The 24,810-nt window shown below is 39.5% G+C and overlaps 1 protein-coding gene across 5 annotated transcripts in view; it reads left to right on the plus strand.

Annotated features, from left to right (window-relative positions):
* Positions 1-3,448: 3,448 nt before the first annotated feature.
* LOC140187179 (netrin-1) overlaps positions 3,449-24,810 on the plus strand; it is a 204,273-nt gene continuing 182,911 nt past the window's right edge. For 2 of the 5 annotated variants that reach the window (XM_072242223.1, XM_072242227.1), the window contains exons 1-2: positions 9,633-9,735; positions 9,985-11,049. In XM_072242223.1, coding sequence (XP_072098324.1) covers positions 10,032-11,049 — 1,018 coding nt within the window. In that variant the 5' untranslated portion in view covers positions 9,633-9,735; positions 9,985-10,031. Of the gene's footprint in view, positions 3,471-6,279; positions 6,302-9,632; positions 11,050-24,810 lie in introns of those variants that run through there. The other 3 variants (XM_072242225.1, XM_072242226.1, XM_072242224.1) reach the window with 3 other exon arrangements.

Here is a 24,810-nt window from a genome sequence, read left to right on the forward strand (position 1 = left end):
TTTTATGAAGTACATTTATTTTTCTTGTACGAGTCAAGTTAGTTAATAAAAGTTCCTTACAGAAAATGTGCCATCTTTCAAATAATATCAATTGTCTTAAATTGAAGGGATACGCATCAGTGTAAAATGACGAAACTAACAAAATTATCACCTGGTGGCGCCATTGTGTTCTGTAAAGCAGGCGCTGTAAACAGTCCTTTCCTCCTCAATACTGTCTCCATCTATTTCCGACAGTACGTTTCTTGTAACATTTAACCTTCTCATTTAGTTGACAATATTAATGTTTGTTATTAAACAGGATATCCTCCCACTTATCGGGAGATGATACCAGTCTATCAGTTACGATAGTTGACTCTTGGAAAGCTGCAAACAAGACATTTCCCCAATCACCATACATTTTAATTCTCTTATTCTCTTTAGAAACGAAATAATTTTTGTTTGAAATTTTTATTATCACAGTAAAATGTATTATTCATTGAAATTTCTATAATATTTATTCACACTTACAAATCTTAATGTTTAGAAATAATTATGTTGTATTTGTATACACTTTAGACATGAAACTCTTCATTTCAAAATCTATTTTCATGGGTTTGTTTAATTAGACATTGAGAATAACTCATAAACATTAATCATTTATTTATAACTTGGGTATGTGACCCAAGCGCCATCCATTCGTGCCTGACCTCGAAACGAATTGTGCTTACTTGCTGCAATAATTCTGTTCTTTAGGGTCGTGGTTTGAATCCAAATAATGGTTCGATCACACTCAGACGATATCTTCAGGATCCAATGAAACCATCATTTGGATCGTTGCATGGTGCCAAAGGCATGGCAAAACCCTGTTTGCATTCTTGCACAAAATGAGAACGCAAAATTCCGCAGATGATGTGCGCGCGAATTTCGGTAATTTGATTACACGTTAATTGGTTATAGGAAGTTATATTAAACCACACACATTAGTCGCCCGGTTAACAGGAATGAACGTTATTTCGGAGACTTGAAGGGTTTCTGAACGTATTTATTGAAGAAATAATTTGCATCGGGGGCTTCCATAGTGAAGCTCCTGGCGGACTATCGCAAGGCAAGGAATTGCCTGGAAATGTGTGCTCTTCTGTCAGCTGTAATGATGGGATATCAAGTTCTCGATGAAAGTGCCACAGGATCGCCCCATACTGCAAATTGGGTATAGGGAATGCTGCCAATTTACACTCAATTTTAAAATAATAATGTGTTAAGATGCAGCCTGGCTCCAATTATTGTCTCAACAAGCAGATCACATCTTGATGGGAATCTTCAACGGCAAATGAAGGAGCTGCCCTTTTCTAGAGTGGTTTATAAAATCTTAAAGGGCAGAGGTAAAGAGGAAAGAGAAAGTGAAGAAACAGGATATTTCCCATTTAGATTCTTGTTTTGTTTATTCGTCGCTTTACTTTGTTTATACAAGTCTAATCTGATAGTTTGATAAAACACTTAAAAGATAACCATCTAAACTGATTATGGTCTGATTTCCAGCGACAGTTTTTATCACTCGTGTCAGCGCTCTCCAATATCTGCGCGTTATGTTTGTCTACTAATCAAGTCCTCCAGAGAAACTGTGACAAACATTGGATGACTGCAGATATCTCAGTCATCCAATGTTTTATGAAGTGTCCTATGAAGTGTGAAAGTAGTTATAAACCTCTGACTTGGGGAAGTCAACGTTTCTATTTTCAAAACATCCACTTAATTCTGTTAAGAGCTGAGTGACAAGCGTTTGCCCTGGGTTCAGTTGCGCCCGCGAAGAGTTCAATGTTTGGACATGGCTAGTGGTTGTATGTCGAAGTTCTGGCTGTTTTCAGTAACGTCGTGAACTTGTTATTCTGGGTTTCTAAATCCTCGACACTGTCGATGCATTAACCTTATAAAATCTTTTTTGTCTATTTAATTAATTTTGTCAAATCACTAGATGGAGATTTCACGTAACGTCTAAGCTAATGTGGCCGACCTAAAAGATACACTGCGCGATTTCAGAAGGCAGTTTCGAGTCGATCATGTGGATGTTGTGTTCAGTGCCACCGAGGAACCAGTATGGTCTTATGACAATCCCATGATTTCATTGACACCATCAATAAACCTGCAGTTGAAATTCTAGATGTATCAATTAACTAAATGTAAATGCGAAGTAAGTGGGATCTGAACACATTTCACATCGTGAATTCGGGCCTTGGTATTGCGATTTCAATGAATAACCTTGTCCTGCGTAATGCAAATTGTTATTTAGAACAGCGTCACTGTTCTTCACAGACCGTAAACCAGTAGCAGATTTTTTTTTTAATCACTGGAAGCTTACCAAACTATTACTCCTATTGCATTATCGTTTTAGTGTGATGAGTCAAACTTATTGGGAAATGATAAACCACGTGTTACTAGATTGTACGCTATTCTCTTAATCTAGTTTCAATAATAATTGTTCTCCATCACATCCACTATAATATAAATAAAAACAAAAGTGCAAGAGTTTCTGCAGATGCTGGAAATCATTTTTATAAGACTGCCTCCTCCTGTGGCAACTGAAACTCTTCAGGGAACGGAATTTCGAGCATTAAATCTAAAATGCTAACTCAAAAAGCAATCAATACAAGAACAAACATGTATATATATACATGTATACTGCATACCAACGCAGACGGATAACGCCAGAACTTCACGTGTGCATACCTATACTTGCGGGTACCCAGAATTTACCCATATTTACGCATTTCATACCCACAAATTACGCTTGGAGTTTGATACAAAATCCGTCTGGTATCTTCATTTGGTAGTTATTTCAGTCCTCGTTCAACATGGGTAAATTTGGAAAGAGGCTGAATCTGTTTGCAGGTGTATTTAAATTCAAGTGGAAAAGAGCGTGATTCCCGCATCTTCACATGGTCTCAGACTGGTTATGACTTGAAGAAGTAATCTTCGATAGCCTGTGCTGCAAAACCCGGAATTAATATAAAATATCGCAGATTACTGCGCTATGGGTGACGAGCCTATGAACGCTTTCAGTTTCCAACCTGAACTTGGCGCCTATTTTTAAAACTGCAATTGTATCTATATAAAACTATTGTTTTTAGGGGAATGCGTATGGTAATTAATTGTATGCTGATTGCATTTCCTGAAACGTCGTTTTACAAAGTTACGTTTGTTCATTAATGTAGCGAAGCAAACAAATTTCTAAGGATAAAATTCTGAGGAAGTCTGACAATTGGCGTTTCGTTCCGGTTGATTTCAACTTGTTCTCCGAGATCCGCCCCCTCCCTTCCATTAAAATGAAATTATTAGCAAAAACATTGGCGTGTTGACTTTGGCAGAGTTTATAGAGAAGGTCGAAACCACACAACAAAGATTTCTTGGCAAACTGACCAAAAGAAAGTTATCCAGAAGAGACGATAGATGCGGGTATCTGTTCTGGGTACAACACTGATGTCGGCTGTAAAATTCAGGTTAGTACCACTCTTCTTTCCCCTTCTGTCAGGGGAAAGTCGACATATCGAAAAGCGTACATATTAGATAGAAAATGGTTTTGGTTGGTACCCATTAGGTTTTAGACTGCCGCTTGGTCCAAACTTGACATATTTAATAGCTGAAGGCTGTGCAGTCAAAGATGGGATGCAAACACGTGTGCAGCCTTTAGAATGCTAAATAATGGGAAATGCTCTCGCTGCAATATGTGCACCGACTGGTATCTCCACAGAATTGAAAGTTTAGTCCCTGTTCTTCTTGAAGAGGGTGTTTGTTTAAATCTTTCTTAAAACACATAATTTCACTTCGGAGCTTCCTCGTAGGGTCTCTCGCACTGAACAGCTCCTCGTAATTAATTTGGCATTTTAGAATAGCGACTGGGCTGCATAATGCCCGCATTCATCCCTACAGTCTCATCTAAAAAAAACTTTCAGAAAAGCTTTCAAAAAGCCAGAAAATACCATTCCGTTACTGTTCAAAGGAACTGTCAGTCCGCGGAATAAATCGCCGCCGATTACTCGCTGCTTATTTAAACAGGCCTTCGCGGATTTCCATAACCCTACAATTACTTAGCAGCACTTTTTTGTGTGTGTGGTGGGGATGGTGGGTGTAAGGGTGGGGTGGGGGAAGGGTGCTGGCTGGATTTCACACAAGGGTGCGTAGCAGTGTGGTAGAGATTGGTCTGTAGGGGAAATAGCATAGAAAGCTAACTTTGCATCTGCGTATTAACTGCATTTCAAGCGAGAAGAGACCATCGGCCTCCCAAGTCCCAAGGGGATGATACAAAGATGGAGTGCTGAAAGCCCTCTGGTCCCTCAAAGACTCTCATTTGCTAGAAAGTGCAATCGACCCTGCAGTCCTTAAATTGGGCAATACCAATGCAACCTACTTTCAACCTACTTTCGAAGGTTGCCTTTAAAAGGATGTTCCGATTTATTTTTGCCTCGTACTTGTATTGCTGACGCACCTTGAGGGAAAGAGGAACTAATATAGCAGAGGGAAATTTAATTCTGACACGATCTAATGTTCATCTCATTCGAAGTAACCTTTACGTGGTGGGGTAGTGGGTGTGAAGGGAGAATCACGCGACCCATCAGTCTGCTCTAGCCAGTTCTGAGTTCGAGGCCTGTTCCATTGGAAATTCGTGTTTCTAACACACACACAAACGAGAAAAGAAGGGAGAGAGAGAGAGAGGGGGGAGTTTATTTTATATTTTGACGCATTGCCCCATACAGGGTTCTGGTTCTATACTAATCGCAGGATATCAGAAATCGAGATATACTTGTTTTAAATTAGAGACATTTTATGTTTTAAAAAGAAACACATCCGCCAAGAGAATGAAGCCGAAAGTTAAATATAGTTCATTTAATTTTTCATTAATGCGCATGAAACGCGAGCGCATATTCCACTCTTGATCAATAGCATCTTCTTAAAACATAACGAGCATAGTAACATCTATAAAAAAATACGCGAGGTAACTTTAAATGTTCATCCCTGGATTCGTAAGATGAAAGGTATGATGAAAGGTATGTTCTCAGTATAGTAAAAAAAATCAATCACAGGCAATTTATTAATCTACACATGCAGTAAAAAGTGAATAGATAGTGTTTATGACACAGACTTATCTTGTAAAAATTAGCATTACAGTTGTCATTTCAATAAAAAGCGACACAACAGCAAATATTGGCGGATATTTGGAAAGTTGTTTTTGCGCATTGGCTTATGCGAGAGTCAGTGGCCTGCAAACTGAAAGATGTGGACTTTAATTTTATCCAACCTGCCAAAATACATAATAATTTAAAGGGGAGGGGTGGTAAAATTCGATCAACACAGTAAATGGACGTGTGGTTATCCGCCTGTTCTCACAGGTGGGAAGTAAACACACTTTGAATTATTATAACAGTAATAAGCTGTAACAACAAAAAAAAAGGATGGGATGACTCTCCGATTGTTTCATCTTCAGTTTCGATACGCTTCATTGATATATCTCTTCATTTTTTTTATCGACCGGGATGGAATTCACAATGATTCGGTAAAAGGCTTATCCGATTTCTGGTTTTACAACTAAAGGTAAAGAATATGCAGGCAGCCACCTCAATGAAGGCCGACCTAATCATAAAACAAAGGTTATGTGCCCTGAGCGATGGTAAATTATCTCAGATGTTAGGTCCTTTTCTATATCAATGTTAAGGAGTGATTCAAAGTAAAGTCATCAAAATGACAACTTTGGTTAATGATAAGGTTGTTGAAAAGTCGTGCTTACTTCTAAAGTAAGGCTTGTACGATGCTGAATAGTACACAAAGATGACCATGAGTTCTGCAGTAAACTGTCATTTTAACCAAGTGCAATAAAAGAAGAGCCGAATCTTACGATAAGACACGGTTGCATTTCGATACCCAAGTCAATAAATGAAACGCCTTTTAAAACCCCCGGTTATAATTAATTCTGAATAGAATCACTTTTGTTGTGCTCTGTTTTGTACTACAGCCGATTGGAAAATCTTTGAAACGTTTCAGTGGCCTTATCATTTACATTAACTTTGTGCAGTTCCAGTAAAATAAAAAAGAACCACTGCACAAAAGCTGGTCCCGCTTTCCCTGGCAGAACAAACGTTTTGCTGATTGTCTTTAGTTGCAGCAGAGTGCGAGGCTGGAATACAGTGCTCAGCCAATTCAGTGTGTTTGGACAAGCCGAACATTGTTCTTGCCATCAACAAATTGGAGAGGGGTCATCTGGCTCGTCCCTTGTGTTATATTCACTGTGTGCATCTGAGACCAGATACGGCTGATGTGAAAATCACCCGCTTTGACCGTAAGGACAAATAATAGGCATAAGAATACATCAATAAGACCTGTGCTACCACATCAATGAGGCAGATTTCCAATGGCAAAAAGTGACTTTTTCTCCAATTGCTAAATAGTTATTTAAAAGTTTCCGATCTACTCTATCTACATTTATACTTGATTCATTAATTCATACCGAATTACCATAATTCTCAGCGTCTGCATTTTTTTCCATCCAGGTAAACTTCTCATGACATTCATTTCTGTTTGGGAAGAAGAGCAGTACTGTATATGCTGAGCAATAAATAAGTTTTTTATTGTAGTAGATCGAAATTTCATTGTACACTAAATTAAGAAACATAATTTATTTTCCTATAAAATATAAACTGGGAGTAAACTATATTTAGAAAGTTCATTTGTAAAACATAGAGGAACGAGTCGGTCAAATGTGAATTGATAACGCTGTCACTTTTCCGCTGCTGTTAAATAAATATAACACTGAGGGCAATCTCCCAACTACCAGGTTGATTAAACTGAATGCCTATTTGGAACAGGGGACTAACACTACAACTCGTTCATTTTACAATAATTAACCGGGAAAATATTCGATCAAAAAGTTTGTGTTTTTAAGCAGATGCCCAGCAGCTTGTTGTTTAAATTGCTTTGAGTTCGACCGACCATCTAATTAGCTGGTGAGTTACAAAACTAAAGAACACATTTTACAGAAGTGTACTTAATTTTAATATACTGTACTTTTAAACGTTGTAAATTTCAACCGGATAGATTCCAAATGTTAGTGGATGTGTTCATTGATTAAAACGAGTTGCTAAATGAAGCACAGGTCTTATCGAATATGCAAAACTGTTTCCGAAAGAGAATGTTTAATTTAAAGTGAAATTTTATTTGTCCTTGCGGCTTGGGTTGGGGTACATTTGTTTAAGAATCAAGAGCCGAAAGTTTTCATCGATGTAATTCGATAAAATAAATCAAGTATTTTAAATCCTTAATATAAATTATTCGCAATAACTTCACTCAAATTATTAGATTCCTGCTGCAAGTGTTTTCTCTTCTGTTTGAAGTTCTTTATTTGCATACATTTTCATTTTACCTTAAATTAGGGGTCACATCAACGCGTTTAACCGTTGCTGATTAAGATATCTAGAAGGAGATGAATTATTTCAATAGATGCTGCCGACAGATTTTTCAATTAGTGGAGCCTTTGAAATGGTTTCACGCTCAGAAATGTTATCGGATTGACAATGCAATGTTTCGAACTAATGCCAAATCATTCAATACAAAATTCTGTCACCATTAACCCTCAAATTGGGATATAATACTGTGTCCCTCAAACATACATTGAACCCTTTGAACTTCTGGTTTTAATTTTGATTTAAAATACTTTTAAAAGATCAATTGATTGTAGGTGTATTACGAAAATAAAATCAGACTCTTCTTATTAAATGGCCCCTGGTTACAAGCTGTTATTATTAGTGTTAATGATTTGTCTTCTTCCTAATTGGGATCTAGGTAGCGACCCCAATGAGTCCGGGGTGATGGTGTTGTAAAAACGATTTGGGTAAGGTATTATGGGCTATTTCACGGTGAACAGTTAACAAATCCTGCAGCATGCTGACAGGGGACAGGCCACGCTGCTGAGCCGGGGCTTTCCTGCGGGGACAGCGGCTGGAATCCCAAAGCCACCCCACTGAGAGAGCAGGACTGAGGCGAGATTAATCAGGGACTAATTCAATTTACAACAGCCCATTTATTCAGCCTCCTTTTTTCAAGCAGAGCCTCACAGAAGCATTGTCGAAGCAAATTTGCATAGTCCAAATCTGTAGTTCTGATTGCCACAATAACAGGTTCTTGATTCCCTACCCCCACCACTCCACCTTACTTTGCAAGCAAGATCACAATAATCTACTTTCAAACGAGTTAATGTGGTTTACCTAGAAACAGAAACGCAGCTACATTTCACGCACACGCACACAGCATCCAAGATGCGCAGCTATACTAGAATTGCTTTATAGATAATTTCTGACACCCTTTCAGCAGGGGTTTAAGGCTGCATGTATAAAGAAATACTTCTGGAAACTGCAGTTCCTTTCTCGCTTTTGTTTGGGCTGCGTGAGCACTTTTTTTTATTCAGCAACTTTTTGGAAGCGGCCTTGCGCTGTCTCCGAGTTAACAATTTCATTGCAGTGTCAATCATCGTTTACATGTGAATTTGTAGCAGCCTTTTGTATTGTAACAAAACTGGCGCGGAATGCCTTCCTCGACCATTATTACACGCATTAACATTTTAATTGCACTTTTTGTAGTTGTATCTTGATATGCGTTAAATTCTAGACCAACAAGTCGTGTTTGTAAAGGGCTTCCTTTGGCAGTTCTGTGTATCCCACTTAATTGGGAGGGGGCGATACCGATGACACCGTAAACCAGCATTTGGACGAGCCTAGTTGCTTTTCAGACAACATGCAACTAAACAAACGACAGGTGGCTAGGGGAAATCAATTCGTTTATGTGATCTTATACGTTGTGTGAGGCATAGTTTTCGTTTTTCAGTCGTACTCACAGTTTGAGAAATAATTTTGATATTCTTATGTCAGCGGTCTCTTGGTATGTAATGCGACACATAATCACGTATTCTAATTTCCACGATGGAAACGCGTGGGTATTGAAGGGAATCTAATTATACACCAAATAAATGCTTTGAGGATATGTTACTCCATTTTAAGCACAAACCATCATATTTTAAGTCTTCATTGCACTCCTGCCACAGATTTTTAAAGGAAGGAAATTTGACCATGAAATAAACTCGTGATTTCTGCTGATGTAGGGAGTGTATAAATTGTAATATATTGTCGATCGAAAAATAATATACAACTCTTAAGATAAAGATGGATTTACCACGTAACCCAGTATCCTACTGAAGAGGCGAGAATAGAGAGGCAAAGCAGAATGACATTGGCAACCGTCTGCCTGTTTCTTGTATTTGTGTTCGCACCTGCAATCTCCACGGAATTGCTAATATTTGGGTATATTTTTGCACAGCAGTTACCATCTGTAATCATTTCCCGCCATTATTTCACGTTGCTTCTTGTCCGTTTTAAACATTTCTTTCTCATTAAAATAGATTTATCATATGTGGATCCCCATTCTGTAGAATCAAACAACAGCGGTTTGAACGGGCCGTGTTCAGTGATTGCAGAGGCTGTAAACAGTCTAATTGGGCTCGTTCTGTGGCTGGAGCTCCATGTGAAAGAATGCCTGCTTGCTATTGATAAACTACCAGTGGATGTCGTTGTTTTCGCTCCCTCTGTGTGTGGAATGACACTCTCCGTAAGGGCACAGAATGACCTCGAGCTAGCAAGAGTTGTGCACGTCATTCACTTTCTATGCAGACACAAGGCGCAGAGACAGAGAGTCCCAAAGGGAGGAGAGACTCTCCTCGATGCCGGGGTATGGAAATGACTGATGCACAGTGTAGAAAGCGTTCTCTTAGCTAAAGAAAAGGGCATCGGTTTTAGCATTGTTCTGCTTTCAATCAAAGCGTTTTACAGATAACACTCCACGCAGTATAGTCACCGAAAGAATGAAAAGGAATCTTGAAACTTAATGTTACCAGAAATTGGAAAACTATTTTTTGATCTTTTAATTTATGATAACTGATCTTACTGTGCATTGCGTTTCTGTATTTTTTTTAACTAGGATCCTTCGTCGTAAGTATCGAGGCTACACTGTGAAGGGAGAACAAAATGCTGTTGAGTTTTTGGGAGTTTGCATGCGCTTTTCTGGGTCTAAGCTGCCTGGTGGAAGGAGTCCGCGGAGGATATGGTATGAGCATGTTCGCAGCTCAGCAGACTCCCCCAGATCCCTGCTACGATGAGAACAGCAACCCCAGGCGCTGTATCCCTGACTTCGTCAACTCCGCTTTCGGCAAGGAAGTGAAAGTTTCCAGCACTTGCGGCAAACCCGCGTCGAGGTACTGTGTGGTGACGGAAAAGGGAGACGAGCGGTTCAGGAATTGTCACATCTGCGATGCCATGGACCCTAAGAAGGCTCATCCGCCAGCCTACCTGACCGATCTCAACAATCCTCACAACCTAACCTGCTGGCAGTCGGAGAATTACATCCAGTACCCTCAAAATGTAACCCTGACTCTCTCTCTGGGCAAGAAATTCGAAGTCACGTACGTCAGTCTGCAGTTCTGCTCCCCGCGACCAGAATCGATGGCTATCTACAAATCGATGGACTACGGAAAATCCTGGGTGCCCTTTCAGTTCTATTCCACTCAGTGTAGAAAAATGTACAACAAACCCAACAAGGCTGTAATCACAAAACAAAACGAGCAAGAGGCCATCTGCACCGACTCCCACACCGACATGCATCCGTTCACAGGGGGCTTGATCGCTTTCAGCACCTTGGACGGTCGCCCCTCGGCGCACGATTTTGACAACAGCCCTGTCCTTCAAGACTGGGTCACTGCTACAGACATCAAGGTGGCCTTCAGCCGTCTCCATACCTTCGGCGATGAGAATGAAGACGATTCGGAACTAGCCAGGGAGTCCTATTATTACGCAGTCTCCGATCTACAGGTCGGCGGCCGTTGCAAGTGCAACGGCCACGCGTCCAGGTGCATTAAGGATCGAGATGGCAACCTGGTTTGTGACTGTAAACACAACACTGCGGGCCCAGAATGTGACCGATGTAAGCCCTTTCACTACGACCGACCCTGGCAGAGAGCCACGGCCAGAGAGTCCAACGAGTGTGTAGGTAAGAACAAATTTCCATCTCTGTATATAAACAAAAGGTCTTGCACCAGCCGCGAGCAAGTGAAAACGTTCAAATCTAAAACTCTACCAAATGTGCACTATGTTAACTAAGTCAGGAAAAACAGTCAGCGTGCCTTTGATAATCTTTTCAGATCTCGGAGCAGTATCTGTCTTTGCGCTTGTAACATATCCAGGGAAAATACTTAAATCATTCCAACACATTAACGATACAGCTCCACGTTAATGGCGTAAATCGATTTTTTTAACGAGCTTACATGTTATAATCTCATGCGGTTGTGTCAGATCCACCGTCTAAATTGCAGCAATAAACATACTCTGGGTGTATTGTTAATTATCTACTTAAAGCGCGACAGTTTGAACTCTGTCTTATATTCATTGCCATTATTATAGGCGCGATATCAATTGTGTACCAAAAGGCCATCTGATCGCCATGCTTTCTGTGCACTGTTAATACTTGAGTGGTTACCGACAGCGACAGTTTATCAACAGGTTCGAAACAAAATTTACCTGGAATCTTATTTCATATTCATTACCGAGTTGCTGATTCAACATTATTGATTTCAATGCAGGAGGAAATGTTAATTGTGAATTCCTACGAGCTTACAGAGAATAATATTGACAACCGGCGCAGAACAGGGTAAATTGACAATATTTTACAAAGTAAGATAGTTGGGAATTGAGCAAGTTTATTGTACTGCCAATATGATTTTCAGAACCCGCATATCTGTCTACGGCTGATATTCTGAAACCAGGGGACATTTAAACGGGACTCTCTGAACTTCCATATAAAGTAATCGCGCAAAGAGTCTGAAATCATCAGGAGCATCAACACACCACTCTGGAAGAATTATCCTCCATTGTCTGTGGATGCATATTTATAGTGCAATTGAAATTTTGGGGAAGCGGCCAGATGTTCAGAGGTGAAAACCATAAAACATAACACTCCTTATAAAGGTGGTGTCCATTTCGCTGTAACGCGACTTTATTGCACTGGAGTCTTTCTGAAACTAAAATGTAAACCTCACCAACAATCGCTGGAGAAAGTGTTGGTCCTAAATATCAGCCCGGGGCGCAATGTCATAGAACAAAATCAGTTTCTGGGGCACACAGTTCGGCACAAATAACGACAGGAACTTTCCCCGGCAATTTCGAGTTTAATTGCTCTAATTGATCGTGCAACTCCTTGCACTCTAAATATATGTTGTAGATTTGAAGAACTAGTTTCTGGTTGAGTTTTGCATAACTCTTGTTTTAGTACAAGACGCCGCAATCAAATAAATCTGTGAGTTCCGGTGTTTCAAGTGTAATCCGGCGAAACCGGTGAGATTTAACCATCGGATAATCCGGCGCTGCACAAATTCTGTCATCCGGAGGTAGGGTTAGTCCCACCCTACCATTTATTGGCGCTCACTATCATGAAAGGATTTATAATTTTACTGCTGCTGAACAGTAAAGCGTTTGCCTTTCATGTTTCCTTGGAGCTGATCAACTTTATTGCCCCTAGCGTAGTAAAACAAGGCAATCTGGCTGGTGTTTTCAATTGAATTTATTTACTTATTTATTTTTGGGTTTGACTGAAGTTTAGATCCGAAACCGCTTTTTATCTCGCTCTGACAAGCCACAGATAAAGCTGTGTCCATTAATTTAAATATATTATTTATATAGGTAACCGCCAAATTAAGGCGGCAATTTAAAAAAAATATTCACCAGGTTAGGGAATGTATTCTTAAAATTAAAAACATCGGCGGGTGGGGGGGTGGGCAGGAGATAATCATTCAAATATACTTGCCATTTTAATGAGTTAAGTAATTACGCGTAACTGGCTGTTTAATTAATAACTAATTGTCAATTAATGCCATAGGACTAAACGTAAACGCTCGAGAGAGTGCTGGTGTGAATCCTTTGAATGGATGAAGTGTAACCTCTGTGAGATTACTTTCCTAATGACAAAACTCATACTTGTGTCCTGTTGTGGCTTCTCATCAAACGACTGGAAATGCCAAATCAATAGCTAAAATATGATACACCGAGCGGTTTTCTCCAATAAAATGAAGTACAGGAAAGAAGTACAACACTCAATAAAAGTCTAAAGCAAAGGAAAAATGAAAGTAGTTAGGAGAAATGATAATCTCTGTTGGTATCTGCCGAATGCCTTGGTGGGCAGTGCAGTCACATTGTCCTCCGTACAGTGTTCTCGAGAACCTGCGTTTCGGATTAATTTCTGTGCGTGTCTGTTAATGTGATAGGCTTCCATCACTGCAATCCACGGCGCTCTCAGAGAGAGCCGACTGCTTCCGATTGGCCTTCCGAGAGCTCCATGAAGAAAACACAGACGCTAGAGTTCACTTCAACAGTAGCAAGGCCATACTATCGGTGTTCAGCTATTCATTCTCCTGTCTTCTTTATACTCCTGCTTCACGAGCGGGGTCTCTTCTACCTTCCCGTCGTATGTTCCCCGTGGTGCAAAACAAAGCTACCGACGTCCGAGCCCTTCCTCGGTTCCGTTATTACACCACAGCTACTTTCCCGGTTTTTCCTCGGCCACCATAAAAGTTAATACGAGATAAAAAGATAAAACCGCAAAAAAAACCCATCAGTGGATAATTTATACTGGCAGTAACCCTGCCTCTTTAAAGCCACACATTACTTATTTAAGCATTTTTTCTAATTCCGTTCTTTGTTTAGCGGAATACTTAAGTGAAAACATAATCAATCCTTCCTTTCACCAGAAACATTTTTAGTGACTGCAGTGAAGGCTTCCTTTTGAGCGCAGTGAATTGATGAGGGTATATGAAGGGCAGTGGTTCAGTGCCCATTCCCTCCTGCAGTCCAACTGGTGGGGGTGGATGTCTCTATCTCCGCCAAGTGGAATGGACATTATAGCAGCCGTAGCCACTGTGGGGAGGTTGTTATTCGTCATTATGCTGGTTAATACAACTGGGTACGAACGGGGCAAGGAACATGTGGTGTCAGGTCAAATGAGCAGTAGGTGAAATAGACAGTGCCTGGCCGTGACTTGGCGAGAGGTCGAAAGCTAAATTTATTTTCCTAGTTCCGGCGCTGTGCAGATAAAGCCCTTGCAATGTTTAATCGTGTCGGCGCTGACATGTAGGGAGAATGACTGCTGATTTCTGTCACAGTGACCATGACAGTGACGTGCAGAAAATGGCCCCAGCAAAAGAACTGCTGCACAAAGGGAGTTTCTTTTAACGCGTTCACTGACTCCTTCCGCGGCTGTGACAACTTATGCATGTTGCACGGGCGAATCGATGAAAGCAGTGAGTGGGAGGGGGTGGAGAGATGAGAGATCTGTGAACCTGTACGGATTTTATTTCGTATCAGCTTTTTTTTTAATCGTCTTAAAAGAACAGGTTTTCCAAAGGCCTGCAATGCCCGTCTAGTAGTCCGCCGTCAGATTAACGCTTAGATGCTGAACGCCGGTAGATCGACGAGAACCATTAATAGACACACTAGGGAGTCATTCCTCGTGAGCACCCACTTCTCACGATTTGAGAGAAAAGATATTTTTGATTGAAGCAGAAGAAATGAAAAATAAAAGAGCATCAACTATATAAAGTCAGCAAACACACTTCCTATATCAGGTTTAGGGTTTAATTTTTCCCACCTCCAAATTGAACAAAAATAGACTAAACATCTGTGTTAAGCCGGTTGGAGAGAGGAGCAACAGCATACACGGACTGCGTTCAGGTTTGTTAATGCATGTAGTCGAATGGAGGCTAGCCGCCCTCTTTCTCATCCGTGGAGTATTCTGCGGTACCCATGTTGGCCTCCTCAGCCATTTCAAAGCCCACAAAATCGGAGCGGAAGCTTATCATCCCCCATCCCGAGGGATCGCCGAAGCCGAATGGTGGTAGAGATTCTAGTTATGGTGTAGCCTTAAATGCAAAGATCGTCTCATATCCCCAATATACGTCTGTAACCACCCCTTTCAAAGTGTATTGTTTTTTTCTGTACAGTCAGAAAGGCAATGATTGGTCTTAAATTAGTCTAAATTTTCAAGAACGCGGAACATCTATAATCTTCACAAGAATCAATGTTTTGGATTCTGATTCTCCATTAATACAGGTTGAGACAATCTCGGCAGAATAATGGTTTGGAGTGAACTAGATGGACCAAAGGGCTTGTTTCTGTGCCGTTGTGTTCTATGACTCTGTGACAAGAATTCTGCACATGCTGGAAATCTTGAGTAACACACTAAATGCTGAAGGAACTCAGCAAATCAGCAAACATCTACGGAGTGGAAAAAGTAGTTGAATTTTGGGCAGAGACCTGAATCAGAATTGGAAAGGAAGCCAGAATAAAAAGGTGGAAGGGGAAGGAGTACATTCTGGCAGTTGATAGGCCCCACCAGGTGAGGGAGAAGGTGGGTGTGTGGGTGGGTAAGGAGGGATGAACTAAGAAGCTGGGAGGTGATAGATGGAAGAGGTAAAGGGCTGAAGAAGAAGTAATCTAATAGGAGATGACAATGGACCATGGAAGAAAGGGAAGGAGGAGAGAGATGAGGGCAGGTGAGAGGGTAACCAAAATGGGGAATGGAAAAAGAACAAGAGGGGCTGAGATTATTGGAAGTTAGAGAAGTCAGTGTTCATGCTATTAGGTTGGAGGCTATGCAGTTGGAGTTTTGGGTGCTGCTTCTTCAACCTAAGAGTGGCCTGATTGTGGCAGTAGAGGAGCCATCAACTGACACATCAGAATGAGATTGGGAAGTTGAATTGACATGGGTGACTACGTGGAGATCTTGCTTCGTGCAGCAGACATAATGGTTCCCCAGTCTGCATTGGTTCTCGCTGATGTAAAGGAGGTCACAGCAAGAGCACCAGGTAGAATAGATAACCCCTACAGAGTTGCAAATGGAGTGGCGCCTCACCTGGAAGGACGGTTTGGGGTCCTGGATGGTGGCCAGGGAGAAGGTGTAGGGACAGGTGTGGCACTTGTCATGCATGCAGGAATAACAATCTCCTATTTCTCTCCTTGAAGAATGAATCATGACAGGGTATTCTTCTATCACAGCTGTCTCCCACTAGTGATTCACTCATCATTAGGCCAATTTTCATGTTAGATTGCACCAAGGTCCTTTGGCTCCACATGTCTTCACAGCCTCGGCTATTGTCATACAATCAGAATTAAGCATCCTTTGTAGCTTGTTTCTTTGGTGGAATTAACTGATATCCTACAATTCTATTCCACCCCCCCATAAAATCCCTTAAAATTTATGGAGTTTCCTGTTTATTGATTTCTCAACCATTTCAGTGAATTTCTGGATCAAAATCACTAGCTGTATTGGCTCAAGTTCTTTGATGAAAATCTGTGCCATCTGGTTACTAACCCTTATCATCTAAAATCTTCATAATCAAATTTCCTCTTTTGAAATTTCTTCTGACTATACTCTGCTCCACGTTGAAATGTTGCTTCTTCGCCTGTCTCTCCATATACCAGGTATCATTTTAGTAGACCTCTGATGGACTCTTTAAAAGAAGTAGTTAACTTTCTATGTGTGGAATCCCAAATGAAATAAAATCATTTATCAGGTGTATAACCACTTATGTTACTGAGTGCCAGCATTTCCAAAATCACTTCATTGGCTGTAGAGCAGTTTGGAGTGTTGTGAAAGCAATGTGATAAACATCCTGCAAGTAGAAATTACTTTGAGCAGCATGTCCTCACTTTCATGCAACACACACAAAATGCTAGAGGAGCTCAACAGGCCAGGCAGCATCTATGGAAAAGAGTACAGTTGACGTGTTGGACTGAGACCCTTCAGCAGGACTCAGCTGGGTTCCTCCAGCATTTTGTGCATGTTGCTTGGATTTCCAGCATCTGCAGATTTTGTCTTGTCTGTGATGTCCTTACTTTAAGAATTCTTGAGGTGAGCAGTTATCTCAGGTTCAGTCTTGCCTTTGAGTTCAGAAGGTTCTGGGTTCAAGTGTTATTCCAGAGGGCCTTATGTAAAACATTTAGACTGAAACTTCCGTGTGGTGCTGAGAGAATACTGCCCAATTATACAGAATATGCTATGTCTCAATGAAACTTTAAATGAAGACTGCTCTTGCTGTCTCAATTGGATTAAAATTCCAATTTTGAAGGTGAAAATTATATCCATTCCAATACTGATATGCAAACAGACTTCAGCATTTCCTATATTACAAATATCACTGTACTTCAATAATATTTCATTGTCTGTAAAATTATTTTGTGACCCACAAGTTTTATGACTAAGCTCCTTAAGCCTCTCTGAAATAAAAATGGAAAACCCAGGTCAGACAGAATATGAGTTCTCATGAAAAGTTCAATCTGAAGCAATAAGTCTGCTTCACATTCCACAGATTTTGTCTGGCCTGCAGAGTGTTTGCAGAATTTTCTTTTTCAATTAAGATTTCCAGCAGCAGTTATTTTAAATTGCCAGATGTGTCTATGTGCTCTTTACAATTATATAATTTAGCTTAAAGAAAAAAGCATCACGTTACAGCTTGATGCTAAATTTCAAGTACCAAGTATTAGCCTTGTCTATTCTTGTCTATTCTTCTGAAACTACACTTACAAGTTGAGTGTCACCTTTATGTAGGTCATTAATAAGGGATTCGGTTATTCTCATCCTAATGCAAGCCAAAGTATCCTCAATTGTTATGATTCACCAGTTGCCACTTTTAGACAAGGTGCTTGCTGAGGTTAGGTTATAGTTGTATTGCTTTTAACTGGAAAATACTGCTTTTTGTTAAATTGCAATGTATTTGGCATGTTGTCATGGCAACTCAAATTTAATTATATTTTTAAAAGCTTTGCAGAGGTGAGCTTTGAGGTCCAAGCCTCAACTTTTCTGACCCACTGTAGTTTTCTCTTTCAAAATATTGTCGTCTTCTGAGTTGTTACTCTTTTGAGGCCTCATTCTTATGTTTTTTCACACATTCAATTCCTCTCCCATAACTACTTCTACGCTGGTTGGTGGTGTAGTGGTATCCACACCAGGCTTTGAGGTGAGTGGTCCTGGATTTGAATCTGGCTGGTTCCCCATCCATGCTGGGTTGTGTCAAGCTAGCAATTTGTAAAAAAAAATGCTAAAGAAACAGAGCAGTTGCTACCTGATGTGCCACAATGTGTGGAGAAGAACAACCACTGCTATAAACATGAGACTTGATCTGTTTAGAATGATTACCCAATTTTTTTTCTGTGTGGCTGAGGAGGGAACTGATGTACTTGGTTAATTACATTGTGAAGTGGTAATGAAGATATCTCACTTCAAAAACAGCTGACAAATCATTCACTTTCACTTTGAATTGGTTGTGAGGATGACATGTTCTTATGCTAATATTCACATAGAGACACATAGCTGCCCGAGAAAATTTTTCTATGGGGCATGGTAAAGCAACAGACTCAAAAATTATGTAGAAAATCAGCAGTGAAGTTTGTCAGGTGGAACGATAATACAGAAACAATTGGAATGACATTCAGGGCCATCCAGTCGAGGATTTGTGCATGACAAGAGATTTCAGAGCGTGCACAACCAGTTTACTTTCATGTTTACAGCACTTCTTATTAAGACCCAAAGAATCAGTAAATGTTTCTCTTTAGTGCAAAGATCAATCAATTAATCATGCTTTAGAAAGACAAGAAGGATTAAATGATTTAGCTTTTATTAAAGTTAAATCTATTACTAAATCAACACAAATGGAGAAAAAGAACAGCAGTTGAATGGTGAAGATGGATCTGCTAAAACTGACTTGGAGCTTGTCTCTTTAAGTGTAGTCTGTTTCTGAAGTGAGAACCATAAGTGGTATAAGATGCTCGACAGATCGGGCAGCATTGATGGAGACAAAAAACTCTGACGGTGACCTCATTTTATCAGAATTGGGGGAAGTTATATTTAAATGGACCAATGCAGAGAAACAAACCAAAAGGAAGGTCTATAATGGGGTGGAATTCAGGAGATGAAAAAGTATTACCGCACAAGTTGAGACAAATGGAGAAAAGGCTGATCTGGAAGAGGAATAAAGAGAAGAAAACTAATTAACTGAAATTGCAAAAGGAAAATATTGTGATTGCTGAAAATCTGGTTCCACTTTATTTCAAAAAAAGAAATTACTTAAAAGAATGCTGCTATGGTTTTCACATCTAGTGTAATAGGATAATAAAGGAAACAGAGTTTATCAAAGCTTCAATAAACAGGTTAGTTTACAACTTCAGTGCAAGAGTGTAAACCTAATAGTAATATTTTTGTGCACAAACTCATGGAGGGCTTCAGATGAATATTACAGTTTTTTTTATTTATCCTATTCAACAATATCAACAATGATGGATTGTCAATCAAATTGACAATTGGTCCCATCTAATTGGTCCCCGTCAGTTACTCTGGAGCTATACGCTTTCATGTAGTCTAACATGCAATTACACTAAAAAAGACAAGTGCATAGTGCATCGCCAGCTCAATTTCACTTCCCGGGATGGATCATGTTGATTTTAATCAATAAGGAGCTTTATAATGCTAGGATGTTTATTGAAATCCAGGGTAAGAGTCTTTACTTAGTAGCTCTCAGGAAGTGAGCAAATGGATAAATCAAAGGAAATAGAGTTTTGGGAAGTTGGCTAGTGTTATGTAGCTTCTAAAGATCATTATGAAGCTAGATTTAAATTTGACACTAATGGTTAATTGATTCAGCTGTACAATATTTTAATATGTTGATAATATGAGGCATGTACAGATGAATGGCATCTATATATCATCTTGTAAAGTAATCAAAAATCTTTTTTTAGTAGGGATGAAGGTCATTTGCTTTGGTTCTGATGAGTCATCTTAATGTCTGCAATAGACTTCTTCCTTAATCAAAATAACTACTTTGATTTTATGACCGTTTTTAAATGACACCATAAGGTGTTTTTTGTGCCTCTACACAGTACCATTTTCAATAGAATTAATATAAAATTTATTATCATCTTCTGTCATTTGTTTAAATGCTAATACCATTGTTTAAGATTGTAATACTTTCAGTAGGAGGCTAATCTGTACAACTCATGAAAATGCTAATGAAAACTTCAAACATCATTCTTAGTGGTGAAACATAAATGGTAATTTCAGCCTTTTGCATTACATATCCTCTTTATCACCTTCCTGACCTCTTGCAATAAAAAAACATGACCTTTGCACACTTTACTAAAAATACATTAAGTACAAGCTCCCAAGAAGATTAAGCAACTATACATAATAGAGGCTTTGGTGATTATCTGGCTTGGTTCATGAACAGTATTTCCTAAAAAATAAGCAAACTTAATCATCAATCATAATGACAGAAAGTGATGTACCAGATGAAAAAAGATCCCAATAGTATACACATTGAAAATTCCATGGAGTGTTCCCTTTTTCGCAGAATGACTTAATTATTGAAGAAGTTGAAGAAATTATTTCAGTTGTCCACAACTGGACCTTATGACAAAATTCATCACTCATTGCATCCATCATGTTGTCACTGAAGTTGCCTTTGTTGCACATTCCTTTCATGTTATGTGAACAATGTTACCACACACACATCACAAAACATTTGCTTGCTTTGGTTTCTAAAGGTAAACAGTGATCTGAAGGGATTCAGTTTAGACTGATTTAATGAGTCATTTTATATGTTTAGCAAATGGATGCATTCATGCTTTACCTGTATTTAATCTTATAGTGAGATTTGAATTTGTAATGGATAATTTTTTAAAAAATTGGCTCCTAATGAAGGCCAGCATACAACATTTAAATATTGTGTGAATGTATTTCATCATTAGGATGGGGGCAATGATTTTAACTGTTGATGTTTACTGGCTTGTAGTTCTTCTTAATCTTTTCTTGGTTTAAAGGGAATAATTTACTAGAAAATGTGGAGAACTGAGCACAGCATTGAAATTGCTCCAGATCTGTCATTTTACATAATTTTGTAGCTTTGTTTGGTGTTAATTGTAAACAAATTGGACCAACATCAAAGTTCTGAAGTCCTGCAAAACCAAGACTGTTTTATTAGGGATTATCAGCTTAACTGTCCAAACAAATACAAGATAAAGTGTCCTCTATTGCTAGAATTCATCAGTTGTTACTTTTCGGTGAGGTACTTGCTGATGTGGAGTTACCTGAATAGTTGCATTGCTTTTAACTGGAAAATATTGCTTGTTTTTAAATTGCAATGTATTTGGTATGTTGGCATGGCAACTCAAATTTAATCATATTATAGTTTTAAAAGCTTCACAGGGGCAAGCTATGGAGTCTTAAGTCTCAACTTTTCTGACCTTCTGCATGTTTCTCTTTTCAGAATTGTGTCAATTTATGAGTAGTTGTTGCTCTGAGGCCCCATACTGATGTATATGTTTTTTCACCCATTCAGTTCATCGTCAATAACTACTGCTAACATGTGTTTAGAATGATTACCCAATTTGCTGGGGTTGGGGGTGGGGTGGGGAGGGTAATGTACTTTCTCAATGACATTGTAAAGTGGTAATGATGATATCTCACTTCAAAAGCTCTGCTAACAAATCGTTCCTTTCACTTGAAATCATCCCATCAGTAACCGAGGAAGGAAGTGGAAAGTGGCAGCATAGTTTCTCCCATTACTGGGTTTATTCGCTCCCCCTTAGCACAAAGTTCCACTGACGTAGCACAGTTAACTTTGCAAACACTCTATTTTCGTAGTTTAACTAGTCTGTGAGCTATCTAGTTCCATTCACTGTCAATCTCTGCTTTAATATTGGCAATTTGCTTGTGTTTCATACTCCTTCTTAAGGTCTGCACACTTCTGACTCTGTTTCTTGAAGTATAAACTGTTGATATAGTTCTTGTCCAATGTAAAACCGTTCCATTATAGAGTCATGGAGTAATAGATCACTACAGCATAGAAACAGGTTCTTTGACCTATCTTGTGCATACCAGCTTGGTTTTCTGTCTAGTCCCATTTTACCTGCTCCTGGATCATAGCCTTTCAAACTTCTCTCATCCATGCACCTACTTCTCTTAATTGTTGCAATTGAACCCACACCTATCACTTCTACTGGCAGCTCATTCCGCATTTGCACCACCATCTGAGAGAAAAGGCTTCCCCTCAGGTTCCCCTTAAAAATTTCACCTTGCACCCTAAGCATAAGACCTCTAGTTCTTATCTCACCCAACCTAATGGAAGAAAGCCTGGATGCATCCACCCTATCTAGACCCTTCATAATTCTGTATATCCCTGTAAGATATCCCTTCATTCTCCAACAATCCAGGGAAGAAAATCCTAACCTTTTCAACCTATCTCCTCACGTCCCAGCAACATCTGTGTAAATTTTCTCTGTAGTCTTTCAAAGTTATTGATATATTTCCTGCAAGTGGCTGACCAGAACTGCTCACATTCAACAATCTATCAGCAGTAGAGAAATTACTGTATGATCAATAATTTAAGTAAAGGTCAAAACAGTCCCAATTCTTTTATGCAGGCAGATTGTGAAAATCAGATTGGTGAGGGATCCTTAGAAAGGAATTTGTAGAATGTCTACAGGGTGACTTGTTAGAGCAGCTTGTTGTTCAGCCACTAGGGGAAAGGCAATCCTGCACTGGTAATGGTTGTGTAATGAACCAGATTTGATTAGGGAGCTTAAGGTAAAGGAACCCGTAGGAGGCAGCGATTATAATATAATTGAATTCATCTTACAGTTTGAGAGGGAGAAAATAAAGGCAGATGTATCAGTATTACAGTGGAATAAAGAGAATTACAGAGGCATGAGAGAAGAGCAGGCCAAAGTTGATTGGAAGGAGACACTGTCAGGGATGGTGGCAACGTAGCAATGGCTGGAGTTTCCAGGGACAATTCGGAAGGTACAGGATAGATACATCCCAAAGACAAAGAGGTATTCTAAGGGGAGGATGAGGCAACCGTGACTAACAAGGGAAGTCAAAGAACACATGAAAGCAAAGGAGAGGGCATATAATATAACAAAGATTAGTGGGAATTTAGAGGAGGAGGAGGAAGCTTTTGAAAAAACAACAGAAGGCAACTAAAAAAGCCAGAAGGAGAAATAAGATAAAATAAGAAGGTAAGCTAGTAAATAATATAAAAGAGGATATCAAGAGTTTGTTCAGATGTATAAAGTGTAAAAGAGAGGCGAGTGTGGATATTGGACAACTAGAAAACAATGCTAGAAAGGTAGTAATGGGGGACAAGCATAATATGCATTTGCATCAGTCTTCACTGTGGAGGACATTAGCAGTATGCCAGAAATTCAAAATTATCGGAGGTAGAAGTGAGTACAGTTGCTATTACTATCAAGAAGGTGTTTTTGGAAACTGAAAGGTCTGGAGGTAGATAAGTCACCTGGACTAGATGGGCTACAACCCAGGGTTCTAAAAGAAATAGCTGAAGTGATTGTGGGGGCATTAATAATGATCTTTCAAATATCACTACTTTTTTTTAATGGTTCCAGAGGACTGGAAAATCACAAATGTCACTCCACACTTTAAGAAGGGAAGGAGGCAGAAGAATGGAAATTATACATGCGTTAGCATGGCTTCAGTGGTTGGAAAGATGCTGCAATCCATTATTAAGGATGAGGTTTGGGGGTATTTGGAGGCGTATGATAAAGTAAGACAAAGTCTGCATGGTTTCCGTAAGGGGTAATCTCGCCTGACAATCCTGTTGGAAATTTTTGAGGAAATAGCAGGCAGGAGAGGCAAAGAAGAGTCAGTGAATGTTGTTTCCTTGGCTTTTAAGAAGGCCTTTGACAAGGTGCTGCTCATGAAGCTGCTTAACAGGATAAAAGCACATAGTGTTACAGGAAAGATACTGGTATGGATAGAAGATTGGCTGACAGGCAGGAGGCAAAGAGTGGGAGTAAAGGGAGCCCATTCTGGTTAGCTGCCAGTGACTAGTGATGTTCCACAGAGATCAGTGTTGGGACCGTTTCTTTTCACGTTATATATCTACAATTTGGATAATGGAACTGATGGCTTTGTGACCAAGTTGAGAGTCAATACAAAGATAGATGGAGGGGCAAGTAGCCTGCAGAAGGTCTTAGTCAAATTGGGAGAATGGGCAGAGAAGTTTCAGATGAAACATAGTGTTGGGAAAGTGTATGGTCATGCATTTTGGTAGAAGAAGTAAAGGTGTAGACTAGTTTCTAAACAGCGAGAAAATTCAAAAATCAGAGGTCGTGAAGGACTTGAGATTCCTCATGCAGGATTCTCTCAAGGTTATCCTGCAGGTAGAGTTGGTAGTAAGAAAGGCAAATGCAATGTTAGCATTCATTTCGAGTGGACTAGAATATAACAGCAAGGATATGATGCTGAAGCTTTATAAGGCATTGGTCAGACTGTACTTGGAGTATTGGGAGCAGTTTTGGGCCCCTTATGTGAGAAAATCTGCCATGATGGAATGACAGAGCAGACTCAATGGGCCGAGTAACATATAAGTATGTCTTAAGGTCTGTTGTGTTCCCTGTACACAACACCATGCATGAATGATACAGTATATGTCTTGGTTTTAGTTTATTCATATTAATTACTGATATATGTATAATCATGACTAAAGCTGACCATAACTAATGAATAACAAAGTCATAGTTTCATTTTTCTGTTTGGAGTCATGGAGAATCACAACTCCACAGTTGTCACCCGCCTTTTCGTATTATTGCATGGCTTCTTCAAGTTCAAATGAACAACAGAGCTAGTTTAGGGTTAATGAATCACTGTTATTTAGAAATGTATTATCATTTAATGTTTTTTATATAGTTGGTA

This window comes from Mobula birostris, chromosome 24 (genome assembly GCF_030028105.1).
Source record: "Mobula birostris isolate sMobBir1 chromosome 24, sMobBir1.hap1, whole genome shotgun sequence".
NCBI lineage: Eukaryota > Metazoa > Chordata > Chondrichthyes > Myliobatiformes > Myliobatidae > Mobula > Mobula birostris.